An 18,417-nucleotide genomic window follows, 5' to 3' on the forward strand; every position below is an offset into this window, starting at 1 on the left:
AGATCTGTTTACAAACCCAAGGCAGAACAGAGCAGAGTGCAGGAGGCGTCGGGAGGGAAAAGGCAGACTGCAGGCTCACTGTAAAAACATTGTGGACTGAAAGAGGAAGAGAAAGAGAGTGCCATGACAAAGCCAGCTGGAGGTGCGAGAGACTGACTGCTACAGATACACTCTTTGCTGACACACGCCGCCTTTGTCTATTTTTTTTTTCGTCTGAAAAAGCAGATGGTCGGAGGATGAGGATCCACCTTCCCGTACAAACACACACAAACACCAGTTATGAGTGAGAAACCAACACACTCATCGGCAAAAACAGCAATGCCAGCTTTGGGGCTGTCGTATGGCGCTTTCCTCACTTTGTTTGGCCTTTGAGCGGAGCACATCGTTGACGTCTACACTGAGGTGGAATACCCTCTGCAACATCAGTGGACTGGAGGAGGAGACAGCAGAGGACACGAGAGCTGAGAAAATCCTCTGTTAAAAAAGCAGCTTTAGAGGGAGAAGACAAAGCAGACTAAAGCCAGATTATTACCTTCATTGATCGACAAATGCCATTGTGATCGGTGGATGACATTGGAGACAATCCTGCAGACGAAAAACACAAGTCAAAGAGGGTCTTTCTCTGCTTTGAGTGTAAACATTGGCCGTGCTGTTGATGATGTTATGACTGCGCATGATTCACATTTTGACAACAACTTAACCCACGGTATGAGGCAAGTGACAGTCCAAGCTACACAGCAAGATTTCTTTGTCTTCTCTGATGACATCAGTCATACTGGCATCCCAGAGCACATGAGGTTTTTAGACGTTGTCCAAACTCTTGTCCCAAATATCCCATTCTTAGCACGGAGTGGTTAATCCAGATTTGGGAATGCTGGGCCGCACAGACTGCTGAGCCAACAAAACCACACCTCTCAAGGATTTATGGAAATCTGAGCAAATCTGAAAAACTTAAGGCTTGTATTTTGGAGGAGCTCAGCACACAGTGACTGATCCCAGGCACCAACCACAAGTCCAAGAGTTTGGCCTCCATTCAGGCTCAGCATTCTTCTTAAAGGGTCTGAATATATTGCTGCTGCCCCAGGAATCAAATTTCATGCAACCATTCCAATGGTGTAACGGTAAGTCAGTGGATTTCTCCACCATCTGTTTAATACTAAAGAGGCCCCAGCACATGCATTTTGTGTAGCTCATAACCTTAGCTTCTGCTTGGTAGTTTACTAGCTCTGCATGATGGATACAGCAAATCATTAAGGCCTTAGTTTAGTGTTTTGTGTGTGACAAACAACACTCAACATAAGCTACAATCAAGGGCGTGTTTACTTGAGTGATACAGCTATCGCAGCTGAGTATATTTATTATTCAACTGCCTCAGTCCACGTCATTGTTTTGTGCCTTGTTCAGTGATGTACATGATGTGGGCAAAAGTTGTGGGACACACCAATCAATCAATTAATCAATCATGACCCTTGAGTTCCAATCTTAGAAGGTAAATGTTGATTCTTCATATCATCTCCATCAAGACATTTTGGTCAATTCTTTGCTTCCAAATTTGTGGGTACAATTTGGGAAAGGCAATTTTGCAAGATAACTAAAGGTGTGCTTGGCAAAGTTCATTGTTGAAGGAATTGAGAATTCATCAAAAAACTTTGGGTTGAAGCAGGGGAGAGATAAGGCAGATCCTCTTTCAATTTCAGCATTACTGACCTCACAAATGTTCTTCGAGATGAATGTACATTAATGCAACAGGCACACATTTGAACATGTTGGGAAAAAAGAAAAAAGAAATAGAAAAAAAGTCTTCCTAGAAGTGTGGAAGCTGTTAAAGCTTCAAAGCAGGACCAACTCCTTATTTCATTCCATTTTTAGTTCCTGTATGGCCTGGTATCCATTTTGCACATGTAGTCCCTCTCATTAAGTTTCCCTGCCCCCTTTCGTTTTAAATCCCCCAACCTCCAGCTATATTAAATGATCAAACCTCCCACACACTGCAAGCTGTATCCATTCATTGACTCTGAAGACAGACACATGGACATTTAGAGGTTGGCAAGGAGCCTGCTTGCTGCAAATTAATAGGGTCACATGTGGCTAGTAGAAGAGGGATTTCCGCTGCTATTGTTTTACCAAATGGCGTTTTGGTTTCGTTTTAAATATATGCCACCCCCAGCCACCTGCAACACACACATTTCTGGTCTTTCAAATGCACACAGACATACACTTCACTACACACTCCACACCTTCAACTACCACTCCCTGAGTGCTGTCACACATGCACACACTTTACTACACTACTCTATTGAGCCTGGGGAACAGATGGTGGTGTGTCGGTGTCTGTTCGCAGTGTTTGTCTACTTCACAGCCAAATAACGAGAAGCCCTACGAGGGTTAGGGTTGCCACCACTGTTCCACAACTCCAGCTCCATGGACACGTGCATGTATTTTTGACCAGGAAAAATGTTACGCCAGTTATGCAGGGATATGTGATTAAGTTTTATCATAGCGGGCATTCAGAAATTATTTTTGGCAAACTGATGTTGTCCGTCCATCCATCTTCTTCCACTTATCTGGGGTCAGGTCACAGGGCAGCAGTTTAAGCAGGAAAGCCCAGACTTTGTTCATTTTGTCTTCTGGGGGATCACGAGCCGATTCCATGAGGCCAGTCAGGAGAATAGTCTTTCCAGCGTGTCCTGGGTCATCCACAAGCCCTCCTATCGGTGGGACGTGTCCGGAACACCTTGCCAGGAAGATCCCCAAGCCACCTCAACTGGCTTCTCTTGATGTGGAGCAGCAGTGGCTTTACTCTGAGCACCTCCTGGAAGACTGAGCTTCTCACCCTATCTATGAGGGAGAGTCCGGACACCCTGCAGCGGAAACTCATTTTGGCCCCTTGTATCCGTGATCTTGTTCTTTCATAGGTGAGGGTAGGAAAGTAGATTTACTGTTAAATTGGGAGCTACGCCTTTCGGCTCAGCTCCTTCTTCACCATGACAGATCCATCTGTCAATTTCCCACTCCATTCTTCCCTCACTTGTGAACAAGACTCTGAGATACTTTAACTCCTCCACTTGGGGCAGGATCTTGTCCCCGACCTGGAGAGGGCACCCCATCCTTTTCCAACTGAACTTTTCAAACTGCTCCTCCTGAATCTGAGATTCAACTTCCCAATGGACCCTCTTTTGCAAAACCCCTGAATAGACCCTCCGGTCTCCCTTCTTTAAAAGGGGGACCACCACCTTGGTATGCCGAGGCAGAGGCACTGTCCTCAATGTCCATGAAATGTTGCAGAAGCATCTCAACCAGGACAGCTCCACAACATCCAGAGCATTTAGGAAGTCCAGGTGGATCTCATCCACACCTGGGGCCCTGCCACCGAGGAGATTGGATAGGAGACCCCGCCTCAGAGTCCCCAGGCTCTGCTTCCTCATGGGAAGGCGTGTCGGTGGAATTGAGGAGATCTTCGAAGTATTCTCCCCACCGTTACACAATATCCCGAGTTGAGGTCAGTCACGCCCCATCCCCAGTATACACAGTGTTGATGGTGCACTGCTTCCCCCTCCTGAGATGCTGGCTGGTGGATCGGAATTTCTTCAATGCTGTCCAGAATTCATTCATCATGACCTCACCGAACTCTTCCCACGCCCGAGTCTTTGCCTCAGCAACCACCAATGCTGCGTTCCACAGTACCCGCCTTTGGAGTCCCACTGGGCAAAAAGGCTATATAGTACTCCTTCTTCAGCTTGACAGCATCCCTCATCGCTGGTGAGGGATGCTGTGGGAGATGGGAGTTGGAAGTCCTTCTTGCAAAGGACTTTGCTAGACACTCCCAGCAGGCACCGAGCCAAGGGGAAATAAGAATGCCTACACCTGCTAGGTGCCTCTCACCGTGGGCAACTCCTGAGTGGAAAAGAGTCTAACGCCTCTCAAGTGGACTGGTACCAGAGGCCAAGCTATGTGTGGCGGTGAGCCCGCTTTTATCTAGTCAGAACTTCTCAATCTCGTACAATAGCTCGGGCTCCCTGCGAAAGAGTTGACATTCCACATCCCTGGAGCCAGCTTCTGTAGGCGGGATCGGACCGCCAAAGTTTCCGCCTTCGGTCACCACCCAGCTCACTTTGCAGCCGACCCCCTTGGCTTCTCCCACAGATGGTGAGCTCTTGGGAAGGGGAACCCATTTTGCCTCTTCGGGCTATGCCCGGCCAGGGCCAATAGCACAGGCCCGGCCACAAGGTGCTCGCCATCAAGCCCCACCTCCAGGCCTGGCTACAGAGGTGAGCCCGGGTGACACGCGTCCTGGTGAGGGAAAATGCTGTCCAAATGTTGTGGTCATTATAATGTGTCTTTGAGCCGTACTTTGTCTGGTCCCTCACCTCGTACCTGTTTACCCTCGGTGACCCTTTTGTTACTTTTCCCCCTAAATAAAGGACAATTCTAAAATAATGCAAATGTTTGTTTTCATCCTTCATGAATGTGAATTCTTAAAAAGCATTGTGAAATGGAATGAAGAAAACTATAATGAGAAAAGTTTTACTCAATCAGATCTAATTTTTAATTACCAATGGTAACATGACTTCCTCTTGAGTCAATTACTATTTTTATTTGTATCTCTTTTTGGCAGGATGCCTGTGCAGTTTGAATTCTCTGAGCTCTGAAAACGACTGCAGCATGACGTCTGACATGTATCACCTGCCACTCAATGTGTATGTCATTGTGCTGGGCATTGGCCTCTTCGTCTTCATGCTCAGTCTCATCTTCTGCTGCTACCTTTTCAGGTCGGTACAAGGGATGAGAGCAGAGGTTGGCCTAGCCTAGTCTGAATAGCTGGAAAGGAATTGGAGAAGGGTATATGTGAGGTACAAATTGCGATATGAGAGCAATGCATTTTCAGCACATACTGTAGCTACAAAGTGCACCGCAGCACAATTTCCCTGGTTTGATGAAAGCATTACTGATCAACCTTAGGGAAGACCAGCAGTTATTGATTTCTTAAAATAATATTGGGGTATATGCTTTACAGTTTGTATTCCTTTTGTGACTATCCTTTTTTCAATTATGTATTTGATTCTTTAATTGCAGCATTTCTGTACTATAAAACAATTTATAAAAGTGGATCAAATGATGAAGTGATCAAATTTGCAGCATTTCGGACTTCTGCAGGGTGTTTTGCAGCTTCTGGAAAATAAATAAATAAATATGTTACCTAAAATTGTGCTATAACTACATACTCTTACATTCATAGCCGCTTAAGAGTAGGGGAGCCTGGGGCTAGACGTCACACTTTTTACTCATTTATTTCTTGGAATCAATACATCATATATCAACAAAATGTGTACCAGATGAAAGACCAAAGTCTCAGGTATATATTTTGTATTCATGTCATTTTCATATTTTGTTTCAGTGCAGAGTTATAAGTAATCTAATAGAGAGTGTGAACATGTAACAGGTTGCCCCATCATTGGGTAAGCTGTCTCACTGTATGGGGTAAGATGTCACACTGGATTTTGCAAGTAATAAAACAAGGACACAATTATTGTTGTTCTCTTTTTTTTTAACTTGAAAGTGAACATTGAAGTCAGCACAGGAAACGTTTATCAGTAAGCTTGAAAAAGTCATTGAACAAATGTTAACATAAAATATTATGCAACATGCATTGGATTAAAATCCTTAGGAACTGCTGCATGGCTCAAAGTCTCAAATGCCAGTTTTAACTGTCATAAACTGAAAATTCAAGATTGAATTGAATTACAAAAAAAGAAAGCTTTACTTCATTATGAAAATACACGTGATAACTAACCCCAACATGACTGAGACATTTTGGCCCAAACTTCAATGTTTGCCAATGCTAGCTCTAGTTTAAAGTTAGCTTAAAACAGAACAATGACTAAGGTATGACAAAAACATGCCTTAGTCTCTCCTCTAACAAGTCCACATCTATCAGTGATACGATTTTTATCTGGAAGAAGCTTATGTTAAAATATACGGTTGATTGGCGCTCATCTCAGCTCACAATGTGTGATTCTTTTCTAAGACAGGACACGACCCCTGACCATGTAAAGGAAGAAAACTAGTATTCTACTTTTTAGTTGCGACCTATGGTTGAGAAGATATTTGCAATGTGACGACTGACCCATGTGACAACAAGCCCCGGTCTCCCTATTTTATTTATTTATGTTAACAAATAATGAGCCATTTAATACGAAGAACTTGAGCACCCTTTTGTTTGAGGAAAATTCCTAAATTTACAGTAGCGAAAGGCTGTTCAAAAACACTCATCATATTGCATTATATTACATTTTATTGACTACACAATTTCAAATATTTATTTATGAATACACTAACAACTAATTATATGAGTAACGTATAAAAGAGGGCCGTGTGCGACTATACAATCGTTATATGCTGTGCAACACAGATTCAAACTTGAAACTGGGGAACTGGGAAAGGCCTGGGGGCTAGATTTGGCCTGCTAAAGCAAATCGAGTGCATAAACTCCATTTTTTTGCTTAAATCTGTACCAAAATTGCTAATTTTCTTTACTTTCAATAACATTGAGATACAGCAAACTCTTATAGGGTTACAGAAGCCCTTTAAAAAAAAATTAAATACATTCATTGATGGTTGAACAAACTATTTTCATTGACTAATGATTTCAAACGAGTTATCCATAACTTTTTGTGTAAATGAAAGTTTACATTTATATGGGGCAGCAGTGGCTCACCTGTAAGGCATTGTAAAATTGAACGAAACCGATAACGAGAAACGTTTTGCTCAGTCAGATCTAATATTTAATTACCAATGGTAACATGACTTTCGGCTTTGGGGCCCAAGGGTCAGCTAGTTGGTGCAATGACAGTCTGCTTTCTAGCTACTGTTGTTGTGCTCTTGAGCAAGGTATTCCCACCCAAAAGGTACAGCACTGTGCACCGCTCACATCTCTCCTTGCATGTCTGCATGTGTGTGAGCTGGTTATGTGCGGTGTGCACCCCAAAACATATACAGCAGAGTGTGAATTTGAATTTTACTTTGAGGGATTATAATGATACATTGAAATCATAATTAAAAATAATAATTAAATAGGGCTTCACGTTCATAATGAAGACAACCTTATAAGTGCAATGTAGCCCAGGACAAAAATGAGTTTCACGCCCTTACTCCACAGGCTCTATAATTAGTTATATAGTGTAGGTGTGTAAGGTGTGTAAATTTTGGTCTACGTTGGTAGACTAGATGCATGCCCAGTACTATTTTATAGTGGGCACTTGAACACAATGTTCAAAAATCGTCTCTATCGCTTATCTCTTTAGCTATGGATACTTAATTATGTATTCTATGTTGTTAATATATATTTTTATTTTATTGTAGGTATATTTTAAACAAAGGACAATTGAAAAATGACCCATTCTTTGAAAACTCAATTTGATGTAAAATAACTCATAGCTATCCATTAACTGTCAACAACCAGCCATGTTATTTTTTGCCACGGACCAACATGGGGTGTTGATTGCTATGTAGCCAATCACGTTTTCACTCATGTATCTTATTGGAGCACTGAAGTCCCCCTCCCAAATCTCCACAGACTTCCAAAGGGGCAACCAAATCAAGGACAGCACACAGCAGGACTACCAAGACAGATACCGCTAGGGGAGGGCGTAACAGGGAGAACAGACATGATTATTCTAAGGACCCTAGAAATTACAAATATTTTCAATTTGCAGCATTGCAGTGGTGGGTCTCAAAGTGACATTTTTTCATGGGGTCCCAGTGCATAAGTGTAAATAATAGGGCTTGGACTCGCCCTGTAAATCCTGATTCGTTATTCCTGTCGACAGTAACGAATGACTTCCGAATTAGAAGCAAATCATTACTCCTTGTGCTATTCCGAAATAAAGACGTCATAGTGCAACAAATGAAAAATATCAAATATCGGACGCCTCGTTCCGCGTAGATCTCGCTCAAGGGCTATATACCTTTGGTATTTGCTTTTGGGATCCATGATCCACTGCAAGAATGAACTACAGTTGCGCACATGCACAGAAACTAGGCGCAGCAAGTCAAAATGTCGTCGGCCATAAACACAGGGTATAAATCGTGAAATAATTTGTTTTGTTTTTTTAATAAATGCAGCGCAGCAGCAGTTGCAGCTCTTGTCCGAATAAAGTAGCCTAGGTAGTATGATATTCTAAGATCCGTTCTGATTCGAGTCAGAAAACTTGAATTCTAATTCGGGGCACCGCTACAGTCATTTGTGCACAGACTTAGTAACTAACAATCGACATTTTCTCTGATGGACCCGGTTTTCCCCAGACAGATTTTTAAAATACTGTCACTCAACTCGTAACTTGTGAGCATCATCATGTGCCCCAGAGCCGAGATTGAAAACCACATTTCTAGACGCGGCCTTTTGCCTTAGGTTGGAGGTTCCTCACTTAAAATGAGGTCGTCATTCTGTGCTCGAGAATGTCTTACCGCAATAGTTTTCTCCATAGCATTAATGTGCGTATTTTCTGCTGTTTCTGCCTCACTCAGGTTGAAACAACAAGGAACGAGGGAGCAGTTCAGCTACAACGAGGTATGCCACTCGCTGCAGTAGCCGCATGTGTAACGCCACACTCTGAGGCAGCCTCTAAATCCTACCACAGCAAGTGAAGCTTTTTTTTTTTTTTCCATTCAGCCTAGCAACATAACACCAGCTTCCAGACAAGGGTACACTGAATGCTACAATTCTGAAGCTAATATTAGACTAGTTTTTCTGTGCATTAAACAGAGGAGTAACACGAGGTTTGTCATATTTGGATATATGGCCCATATGAAGTATTTCTATTTATGCTAGTGCTGACATGATAGTAAACTACATGTTCATCCATCCATATCCATTTTCCACTGTAGGTGGTGCTGAAGGGAGCAAGTAAGAAACTCAGCCTTCTTGGAGTAAGTCATTTTGTTTTATACAGCTTTTGCATGTGATTTACATTTGCCGCATTAGAACAGATTCCAAACCATGCGTTTTGACACATTAGTGTGTCATGAGATAGCAGGTGTTTCACGGGAAATTACACAATTTCACTTCATTGGTCTGAAAATGATCCATTTACTAGTATGTCTTTCTCTAATTATCTATGTGCCATATAGTGAAAGAAAGAACCGTTAAGTTTTCCCACTAGATGGTAGAAGGTAAATAATTAACTTGTGTATCCACTTTTTGTGATATTTTTGTCTGCAATTTTTCAAGCATAAATCATGTGCCTGAAATGGCTCAAAGGTTGGGAAACATTGTGTGGAATGGGGTCCATGTTTCTTCCTTACTCTTTACAAAGCAGGTTGAGCTATGTATTCTAACATACTGACAGAGTTCAATTAACCTGTCCATGTCCTCGAAATCTCTTTCTTCCATGGCAAATGCATACTAAGTGCTTTCCGATCTTCAATTGGCAGAATTTAGGACTGCTAAGAATAAGTGTGCTTATTATAGACACATCATAAGAGTACTCTTCTCTGTTTTCTGTCTCATAAATGGCTGCCTTTAAATCTTCCAAAGGCAGAGGTGGATGGAGGGGGGGAAATAGTTTTTGAAGGGGGAAAAAAATAGACATGACTACAAAAAGAACAATTCCTGAATAATACCTTATTTTATGCACTGAAACATGAGTATATTCAACATCAAACAATTAAGGACATTTCTTTTTGTTTTGAAAGATGTAGGCCTTTTATGAAATATACAATGATGCAAAATACGGCCTTACCTCATTGCTGTTCTGGTTTTGGCAGCAAACCTGTGCAGTGTGTCTGGAAGAATTCAGGACCAGAGACGAACTTGGAGTGTGCCCATGCTCACATGCATTTCACAAGAAGTGAGTGTTGTTCATCTGGAAACTAACACTACTTTCCAATACTTTTGCAATTTTATGTCAGAAGATCTGTAACGCTCCCACTTGTCCAATAAAAGTAATTGCGGGGGAGAAAAAAAATATAAAACTGTAATAATCACTTGGGATTTTTAAGTACCCAAAAATGTATAGGGTCTCTTCTCATAATGCATCGCTATTGACTGGTGTTTACTACTGTGCAAGAAAACTAGACATAGTGTGTAGTTGGACTACATGCTATGCAAGACATTGCTGATAAAAACCATTACGTTGCTAAAATTTGACTCCAGCTACTTTAACAATTGTACGTGACAATCAGAGCTTTGACCTAAGCTACATTGAACATGTGTCAGGCACTATTTTGGGGGACCCTTCATTAGGTACACCTGAGTTAATAAAATTCATTCAACGCAAATGTGGTCATTCGCAATATAGAACGTGATCTGTCTTGCGAATGACCACGTTCGCCCCCAATTTACCCCAAATCATAAGACACTGGCTTTTGTATGCATGCATGGTTTTAATCCTTTCCAATTCTGCAAATTAATATAAAACATTTTATATATTTATTATTTTTTAAATTATTATGACTAACAGGGAAGAAAGGAGTGCAACAGGGTGGAAAGGGAAAGGAGGACCCTATCCCAACATTGACACAGTGACTTTCATCAATTTTGTTCAGAACAGTGAACATTAATTGAGAATACAGAACATTCAAAAGATTAACAAACACACTGCAGTATATCTCCTTCCCCAAACATCACAACAGAAACAAATTTTGTGAGCCTCAGGGAATACACTGTTAAAGGGGAAGATTGTTACATACTGTTGATAATGTTAAACCTAAAGCTAAAAAGTAAACCTAACAGGGTAGAATTTATTTCCTTCAAATTAGGCATTGCGCTTTGATTCATCAAATTTTAGCTATCTAGTACTCACAATTATTTTTTTACTTTAGTATAAGCAGCACCCTACTAGTCAAAAGTTTTAGAACACCCCGATCTTGCATTTTTTTTTTTTTTTAATTGAACTTCATCCAGTTAAATTTCTCACTGTACTCTAAAATGAAAGCACAGAACAAATAAACAATTAAAGTTACAAAGAAATAATGGATTCAATATGTGAAGTCAAATGTATTCTTGAACTTTTGCCTCATTAAAGCAGCTTCCTTATACGGTGGCCGACAGGGGCAAACACACTGCAAACGGCCATAAACTGCATAGCAGGGATGACGCAAGACGTAAAACGCAAAAGTACATAAAACTGCAAAAGAAAAATACTGCAACTTAAAATTGCTGCAAAGAAAGAAAGCAACAGCAAAAGAAAAATGCTGCGAGGTGAAAATGCTGCAATCACAGAAAACAGTTCACGCCGCAAAATCGAAGGTCCGCCGTGCCACTAGGGGGCGTGACCTTCGGGACGGATCAGTTCTGTGAGACCAGAGGCCCCACGTGTATGTATAGGTAGATACGACACGCCCATTTTGAGCTGCATGCCGACGGTGACACTAAACTAGGGAGGTCAACGTCCTCAGCCCATTCCATCTGTAGACGGCGGGAAATACAAAAGTCAAAGGATGCCCGGGACATTATGCTGCATTTTTATTTTTATCAAATGTTGCGTATTGATAGCGTACGCTTTGGCGTTGAAAAAATAAACAGTAACCGTAATGAAAGTCAGTTGATAAATGAGCAAGTTCCGACTAATTTCAGTGTCCATGCATTCATTGCCTTCTATGGGAACGACGACCTCCCCAACGGCCATGTTGGCACGACGGTTGGTCGTGCTGCTATAGGGCGCTGGCGTATCTAGCATCTCTAAAAGTCACCCCCTGGTCTCACAGGACTGGTCTGTCCTGGAGGTCGCGCCCCTTAGTGGCCTGGCAGATTTCCGTTGCGTAGCGTGAACGTGCAGAATTTCTCTCGCAGTTGTTGTGGGATTGGTGTTTTTTTATTTTGTGTGTTTGCAGCATTTCTCTCTTGCAGTTGGTTTGGCATTTGTGGGTTTTTCCTTTGGTGTGTGTTTGCAGCGTTTTTCCTTTGCTGTTGTTTTTCTGTGAGTGCAGCATTTTTTTTTTAATCTTGCAGCATGTGTCTTTTGCTGTTGTTTCCTATGAGTGCAGCATTTTGTTTTAAATTATTTATTTCAAAGTATGAAAAGCCCTTTATGGACACGACAAGGGCACCAATAGCCAGGAATGACCCAGGTATATCAGCTCCAACACAGCGTACATTTAAATGTATCGGGTTTCCGTGTATTGCTCAAAATTAATATGGGTCCTCATTCGAGCTATTGTAAAAACTGTTTCCACCCCTTCAGGTGCCTGCTAAAGTGGCTGGAGATCCGCAGCGTGTGCCCAATGTGCAACAAACCCATCTTGCGACTCCACACAGATCCCCCGCAGGGTGCCGAGGGTCCTATGGAGCCAGAGGAGGTGTGAGGCTGGGAGAAATGAAACCAGACTTCTCTTACAAAGAACACAACCATTTAAATACAACTAGAGATGATCATCTCACAGGCAATGCCGTTTATGATCCCAAGTGGCTGTGTTGCCGCTGACCTTTGAGCAATATTCTTAGGTGGGACTTGGATATTGACAGGAGATTGGGAAAGGGGAGGGGGGGGGGGGGGGGAGGCTGTATAAATGAGACATTTCTATTACATTGGTCTGCTCAGCAACAACCCGACTGGGCACAGTATAACAACTGGAGCAGTACTTATACCTCTACCATCTCAGGGGTGTTACCAATCCAGCCAGCACAAACCACGTCAGTCACACCGTAACCCACACATGCATATTACAATCAATTCTGCCACTGTGTAGGTGAAAAACTCAAGCAGTCACGAGGTAGCCACGCCCTCTGGATGACATCACGACCAGCATAAAGGATATAAGTAGGCCGTTTTTTCAGATGTGTACCAGGAACGTTCCTTTGAAAAGAGGATAGAAACTAGCGTGTATGTACTGTACGTAAATGTTTCCCAATATATATTGTTATTTTGTATTTGTTGCTTTTAAATAAAATGTCATGTAATGTATTGTAATGATAGTAAATTTATTGAGTAATAGCAACGCTACAACAATTAATTACTCTCAACATAGGTAAAACTCATTTCGAGAGTGTACATTAAATTCTGGTTGGCCATAATCAGATTGATAGATGAATACATACATTTTACAAAGGTTGGTTTGAGTCTTCAAGTTCTTCAAGCATCCACTTGAGTAAAAAAGCAAACTCTTTATGAAGAATATGTTAGTATTATGTAGATGCAAGTATAGAAAGTCCACACCAAACGTAGGCAAGAACGTGTTTGGTCTCTAGCAGGCGGCATCAGTGCCTTTGCCTTCCACAAACTCCACGGCCTTTTCTTTGACAGCCCGGATGCTCTGTGGTGTACCGTGGTTCTTCTCGTACTCAAGGTAGCGCTTGAAGAAGAACTTGATTTTCTTCACTGACACACTCAGGTGGATCACACGATCAAAGATGGCCCTGTGTGATAACATATGAATATGAATATGACTATATGCATACAACAAGCTTTCTTAACCTGTTCAGAAATCAAGAAAAGAACTGATTGAAATGTTTAGGTAGTCAAAAAGCAAACAAAAAGTGTCCTTACCGGACTTCCTTCTGTGATCCATGTTTGACCATGAGGTCGATGAAAACGGACCAGAGGTCTGTGCGTTTTGGGTAGCTTGTCAGGATTTTGTCAAACATTGTGCGACCCTTTTCTGTGTTTCCATAGCGAAATTCCAGTTGAGAAAACTTTGCGATCACATCCACACCTGATGACAAATTACAATGCTTAAAAAATGGTCAATGTTATGCAACTGTAGCAGGCAATAACACAAAATGAGGCATACCTACATAGTCTAATAAAATCTAACAGAAACGCTCTGTAAATATGAACTGTCAGAAGTATTCATTTAATCATATTATTGTGGCTGTAATTTTCATAGGTGTAGCAGTGTAAAGGTGACCAAAATATTACACAACCTGGTATTTAACACGAGACCATCCAACATCATAACATGCTTTCTTAAAAGCACTTTTCCAGTTCAGTGAGGTCGAAACATTTTACCATAAATTTGAGGCGCAGGTGATGAATATACAGTTCCTCACAAAAGTGAGTACACATCTCACATTTTTGTAAATATTTTAATATATCTTTTCAGAGGATAACACTGAAGTCGTTAACTACTCAAGTTGTCTGTGTCCAGTCTTCTTTTTTTTGGGGTGTTCTCACTTTTGGGCTGTATTTATCAAGCTATATAGCTATATATGCCACACTTGTGAGGTGGGATGGATTATCTCGATAAAGGAGAAATGCTCACTAACACAGATTTGTGAACAATATTTGAATGAAATGGCCTTTTGTGTATGCAGAAAAGGTTTTTACATCTTTGAGTCAAGGTCACGAAAAATGGGAGCAAAAACAAGCGTTTATATTTTTGTTCACTCTATATATTATACAAAAACACACGCACACACAAAAAACACACACGTATGTGCCAAAAAAAATTAATAGAGGGAAAGTCCATTTATTTCAATAATTTGTTTCAAAAATTAAAACATGTTATATTAGTTCTCCACACACAAAGTGAAATATTTCAAGCCTTTATTTGTTTCAATCTTGATGATTATGGCAGAAAGACAAAAACAAAACAAAAATCCAGTGTTTCACCAAATTTTAATATTTCATGTGACCAACAAAAGAGGATCTTAAACACAGAAATGTTGACCTTGTGAAAAGTGTATTGAAGTTATATGCCCTCAGTACTTTGTTGGGCCTCCTTTTGCATTAATTCCAGCATCTAGGCGGCGTGGCATGGAGGTGATCAGCCTTTGGAACAGTTCAGGTGTTATTGTTGCCCAAGTTGCTTTGATATTGGCCTTCAGATCATCTGCATTTCGGGGTTTCTGTTCCCTCGTCTTCCTCTTGACAGTACCCCATAAATTTTCAATGGGGCTCAAGTCACACGAGTTTGCCGGCCAATCAAGTACTGTTATTCCATGGCTATTAAACCAGGTATTGGTAGTTTTGGCTTTGTGGGCAGGTGCCAAATGCTGCTGGAAAATAAAATCAGTCTCCAAAAAGCTTGTTGGCAGCGGGAAGCATGAAGTGCTCTAAAATGTCCTGGTAGACAGCTGTGTTGAGTGTGGACTTGATAAAAGACAATGGACCCACACCAGCAAATGACATGGCTCCCCAAACCATTACTGCCTGTGGAAACTTCACACTGGACTTTAAGCAGCTTGACGTTTGTGATTCTCCAGTTTTCCTCCAGACTCTGGGACCTTAATTTCCAAATGAAATGCTAAATTGACTTTCATCTGAAAAAAGGACTTGGGACCACTGGGCAACAGACCAGTACTTTTTCTCCTTAGCCGAGCAGCGACGCTTCTGAAGTTTTGGTTCAGGCGTGGCTTAAGACATGGACTTCTCCAGCTGTAGCCCATGTCATGCAGACATCTGTATGTGGTGGTTCTTGATGCACTGACACCAGCCTCAATCCACTCCTTATGAAGCTCCCACAGATTTCTGAACCGCCGTTGCTTGACAATCTTCTCAAGGCTGCGGTCATCCCTGTCACTTGTGCACCTTTTTCGACCTTCCTCTTAACACTCTGTTAATGTACTTTGATAGAGCGCTCTGTGAGCATCCAGCTTCTTTTTCAATTTCTTTTTGAGACCTTTTCTCCTTATGGAGGGTGTCAATGATGGTTTTCTGCACAACTGTGAAGTCAGCAGTCTTCCCCATGATTCTGAAGCCTACTAAGACAGACTGAGACCATTTAAAGGCTGAGGAAAACCTCTACAGGTGTTTTGCTTTAATTTGCTGAAAGATTGGGACACAGGGAGCCTATAATGTTGAATTTTTTCATGATATTCTAATTTTGTGAAATACTGTATGTTTTTTTTTTGTCTTTCTGCCATAATCATCAAAATTGAAAAAAATAAAGCTTTGAAATATTGGACTTTGTGTGTGGTTAACTAATATAAGTTTCACTTTTTGAAACAAATTATCGAAATAAAAATATACTTTCCCAAGATATTAATTTGTTTTTGGCAAATACCTGTACGTATACATACACATATATATTTACATACACTATACTATATACATATATATTTACAGCCACTTTACTCACTTTCTTTGGATGGTACACTTTTAAGCGCCCTTTGCAGGAGAGCGCTGGCAGCGTCACTCTGGCCCTGCTGGAGGAGGAAGGTACCATAGCACAGCCAGACCGCTTTGTTTTGACGGAAACGCTTCACCATTGACTTATACAGGTTCTCTGCCTCCTGATCCAAATACAAAGAGAGAGACACACAGTGTTCAGGTCAAGAAACAAATGCTTTACTGATGCTTTTATTGAGTCGTCGTTAGTACTGCTTCAATGTTTACAAACTCTTAGTAGGTAATTAATACCTTGATCTTGTCAGATTTGGAGTAGATGTCAGCCAGCTGCTGATAGACGGGCATGGGCTCACAAAACTGGAGGGCTTGCTCAAACACTTTCTTGAGGCTCTCCTGGGTCCCGTACATATTCTCCAAGTTTAGTCTGGCCACCCACACATTCAGCTTTTCCTGCTCCTCTCTGGACATAAAAGAAGTAGGATTTTAACAAGAAAACAACAGCTGAACATTAAGACATATCACCACATTAGCATCTGTGAAGAGAAATGCCAGAGCAACAAGCATGCCCCATTTTAGCCATTTTATCATAAGCCAGAAAAGGTTAAAGTACTTAGTACTGAATTGTTGAGATACAGCTTCAAATTCTTATTCATCATCTCAGTTGGCCAGATTTTTGGGGCCGGGCTAAAAACTAGCCTGTGACGACAGTGTGCCGGGGCATAAACTTTCTAACATGAGGCCCTCCTCCACTTCATAAACACCAAGCAACCTTATTCCATGCAGTGGCCATTTGGCGGAATTGCTACTTCCTCATTCATTATAACCTGAACCAGTATAGCATGCAATTGGCCAATAAACTATGCCCACAACTCTAAAAATTACACCTTCCCTGAATTGTAATGTGCTTTTTGTTATTTGGGCTACACCTTGCGGCCCCTTGCCAGTGGTTAGAGAAGCCACTGGAGGTAAAGCACAACAGCGTTATGGCTGCTTATGGCCCACCCTTCGGTGGCCACAGAAAGTCGTTGTCCCGCTGTATTTCAAAGGAAGGAAAATTGGCCTGGCGGCACAGCTTATGGTCATTATGGTCAGAGGCTGCTTCTTTGCAGTCTGTGAGAGCGTGTGCAATGTTCATCACTGTAAATTCTCCTCTCCCCACTGAGGAAAAGCCACATATTTGACTGACAGCTGAAGTTCCGGGGAGGTGGGGTTTGCAGAGCATTCAGCGGCACACCCACGGCATGTGCAAGCTGAAAGCATGTCTCAATTCTTGATCATTTTGAAGCCTGATTTCATATTGTCATTTTTTTTTATTCCATTCATTGTCTGGCTGGTTAACAATACTGTTCTGTGATGTGTCAAATTTACAAGACATTTTTTTGGTCTGTTAGGTTTTACTTTAAATTCTGGTCAAAGCACAACAACAGCAAAGGTGACAAGCCTAGGGGAATTGTAAGATTAGACCAAGAGTGGCGTTAAAAAAAAATAAATAAATAAAAATGTCCCAACAAAGGAGATGATGATGTAATAAGAAGACAAGAAGACAAGCTGAAATAAAAAATAAAATACATCAGTTTCTACACATAAGCAATGAAAACAGTTTTCCTTCCCAAATCTTACCTTTGCCAGAGAAAAATGGACAAAATAGCAAAAGTCTGTGTCGACATTGTCTAATCTTACCTGAAAGAAATGGTTTTAAGAGCCCTTTCTGCCACAGCACGGGCCTGCTCAATCTGGGTGGCCTGCAAGTGGTGAGCCATGTACTGAAGCCAGAGCAGCGAGCTATTGGGAGAGGCCAAGAGCAGGCGCTCAAACGCTGCTGCATCCTGCGGCCTGAGCTGAGGGTCCATCAACTCCATCTCCCGCTGCATCAAGGCTTTCTCCGCCATCTTTTTTTCCTGCTCAAGCTCATGCCGAGACTTCTTCTGAGACTGACGAGGAAATAAGAAATGAGACAAATGGTGGAAGTGGCAACAGTAAATACAAAACAAAACTCTTGGCTCACCTTTTTGCTTTCATCTTGGTCCTCTCCATCACTCGAGTCTGCATGATTGTTTGCTGAAGCAGGCTTCAATGACCTCAAGCCAAGATCCCAGGAGAAACCCGCCGCAATCTGCAGTCTGAAAGGACTCGAACTAGAAACCTGCTGGGAGACATTTACTTATTTATGCATGTTATTATGTTATGTTAAACAAAATCAATCTTAATTATTTTGCTTACGTTTACAGCGACAGATTTGGTGCATTTGTCTTCCTGATCTTCTTCCTCTCTGAAGAACACATCAAGCCCACTGTCACCGTCTTGAAGGTTTGTTTTCTTCTTTTTCTTCTTTGGGGCCTCCGACTCTTTTTGTTTCTGTAATATTACCAAGGTTAAAGCAGCCCAGCATGCATAGCATTTTTGTTAACAGACA

At 41.6% G+C, this 18,417-nt stretch overlaps 2 protein-coding genes across 4 annotated transcripts in view; one reads left to right on the forward strand and one right to left on the reverse strand.

The window, feature by feature from the left end:
- Positions 1-12,905, forward strand: zgc:175214 (uncharacterized protein LOC557610 homolog). The gene is made up of 6 exons (XM_061769790.1): positions 1-1,121; positions 4,616-4,769; positions 8,524-8,566; positions 8,884-8,925; positions 9,763-9,845; positions 12,180-12,905. The coding sequence occupies exons 1-6, from the start codon at positions 1,097-1,099 to the stop codon at positions 12,298-12,300; spliced, it is 468 nt and encodes a 155-aa protein (XP_061625774.1). The 5' UTR covers positions 1-1,096; the 3' UTR covers positions 12,301-12,905.
- pdcd11 (programmed cell death 11) overlaps positions 12,898-18,417 on the reverse strand; it is a 24,088-nt gene continuing 18,568 nt past the window's right edge. For 2 of the 3 annotated variants that reach the window (XM_061769787.1, XM_061769786.1), the window contains exons 30-36: positions 18,225-18,359; positions 18,010-18,150; positions 17,685-17,935; positions 16,296-16,464; positions 16,015-16,168; positions 13,482-13,647; positions 12,898-13,351 (exon numbers count right to left, since the gene is read on the reverse strand). In XM_061769787.1, the coding sequence (XP_061625771.1) occupies positions 13,180-13,351; positions 13,482-13,647; positions 16,015-16,168; positions 16,296-16,464; positions 17,685-17,935; positions 18,010-18,150; positions 18,225-18,359 (1,188 nt within the window). In that variant the 3' untranslated portion in view covers positions 12,898-13,179. The remainder of the gene's footprint in view (positions 13,352-13,481; positions 13,648-16,014; positions 16,169-16,295; positions 16,465-17,684; positions 17,936-18,009; positions 18,151-18,224; positions 18,360-18,417) is intronic. The other variant, XM_061769788.1, reaches the window with a different exon arrangement.

Source organism: Phyllopteryx taeniolatus, chromosome 4, assembly GCF_024500385.1.
Source record: "Phyllopteryx taeniolatus isolate TA_2022b chromosome 4, UOR_Ptae_1.2, whole genome shotgun sequence".
NCBI classification, from domain to species: Eukaryota; Metazoa; Chordata; class Actinopteri; order Syngnathiformes; family Syngnathidae; genus Phyllopteryx; species Phyllopteryx taeniolatus.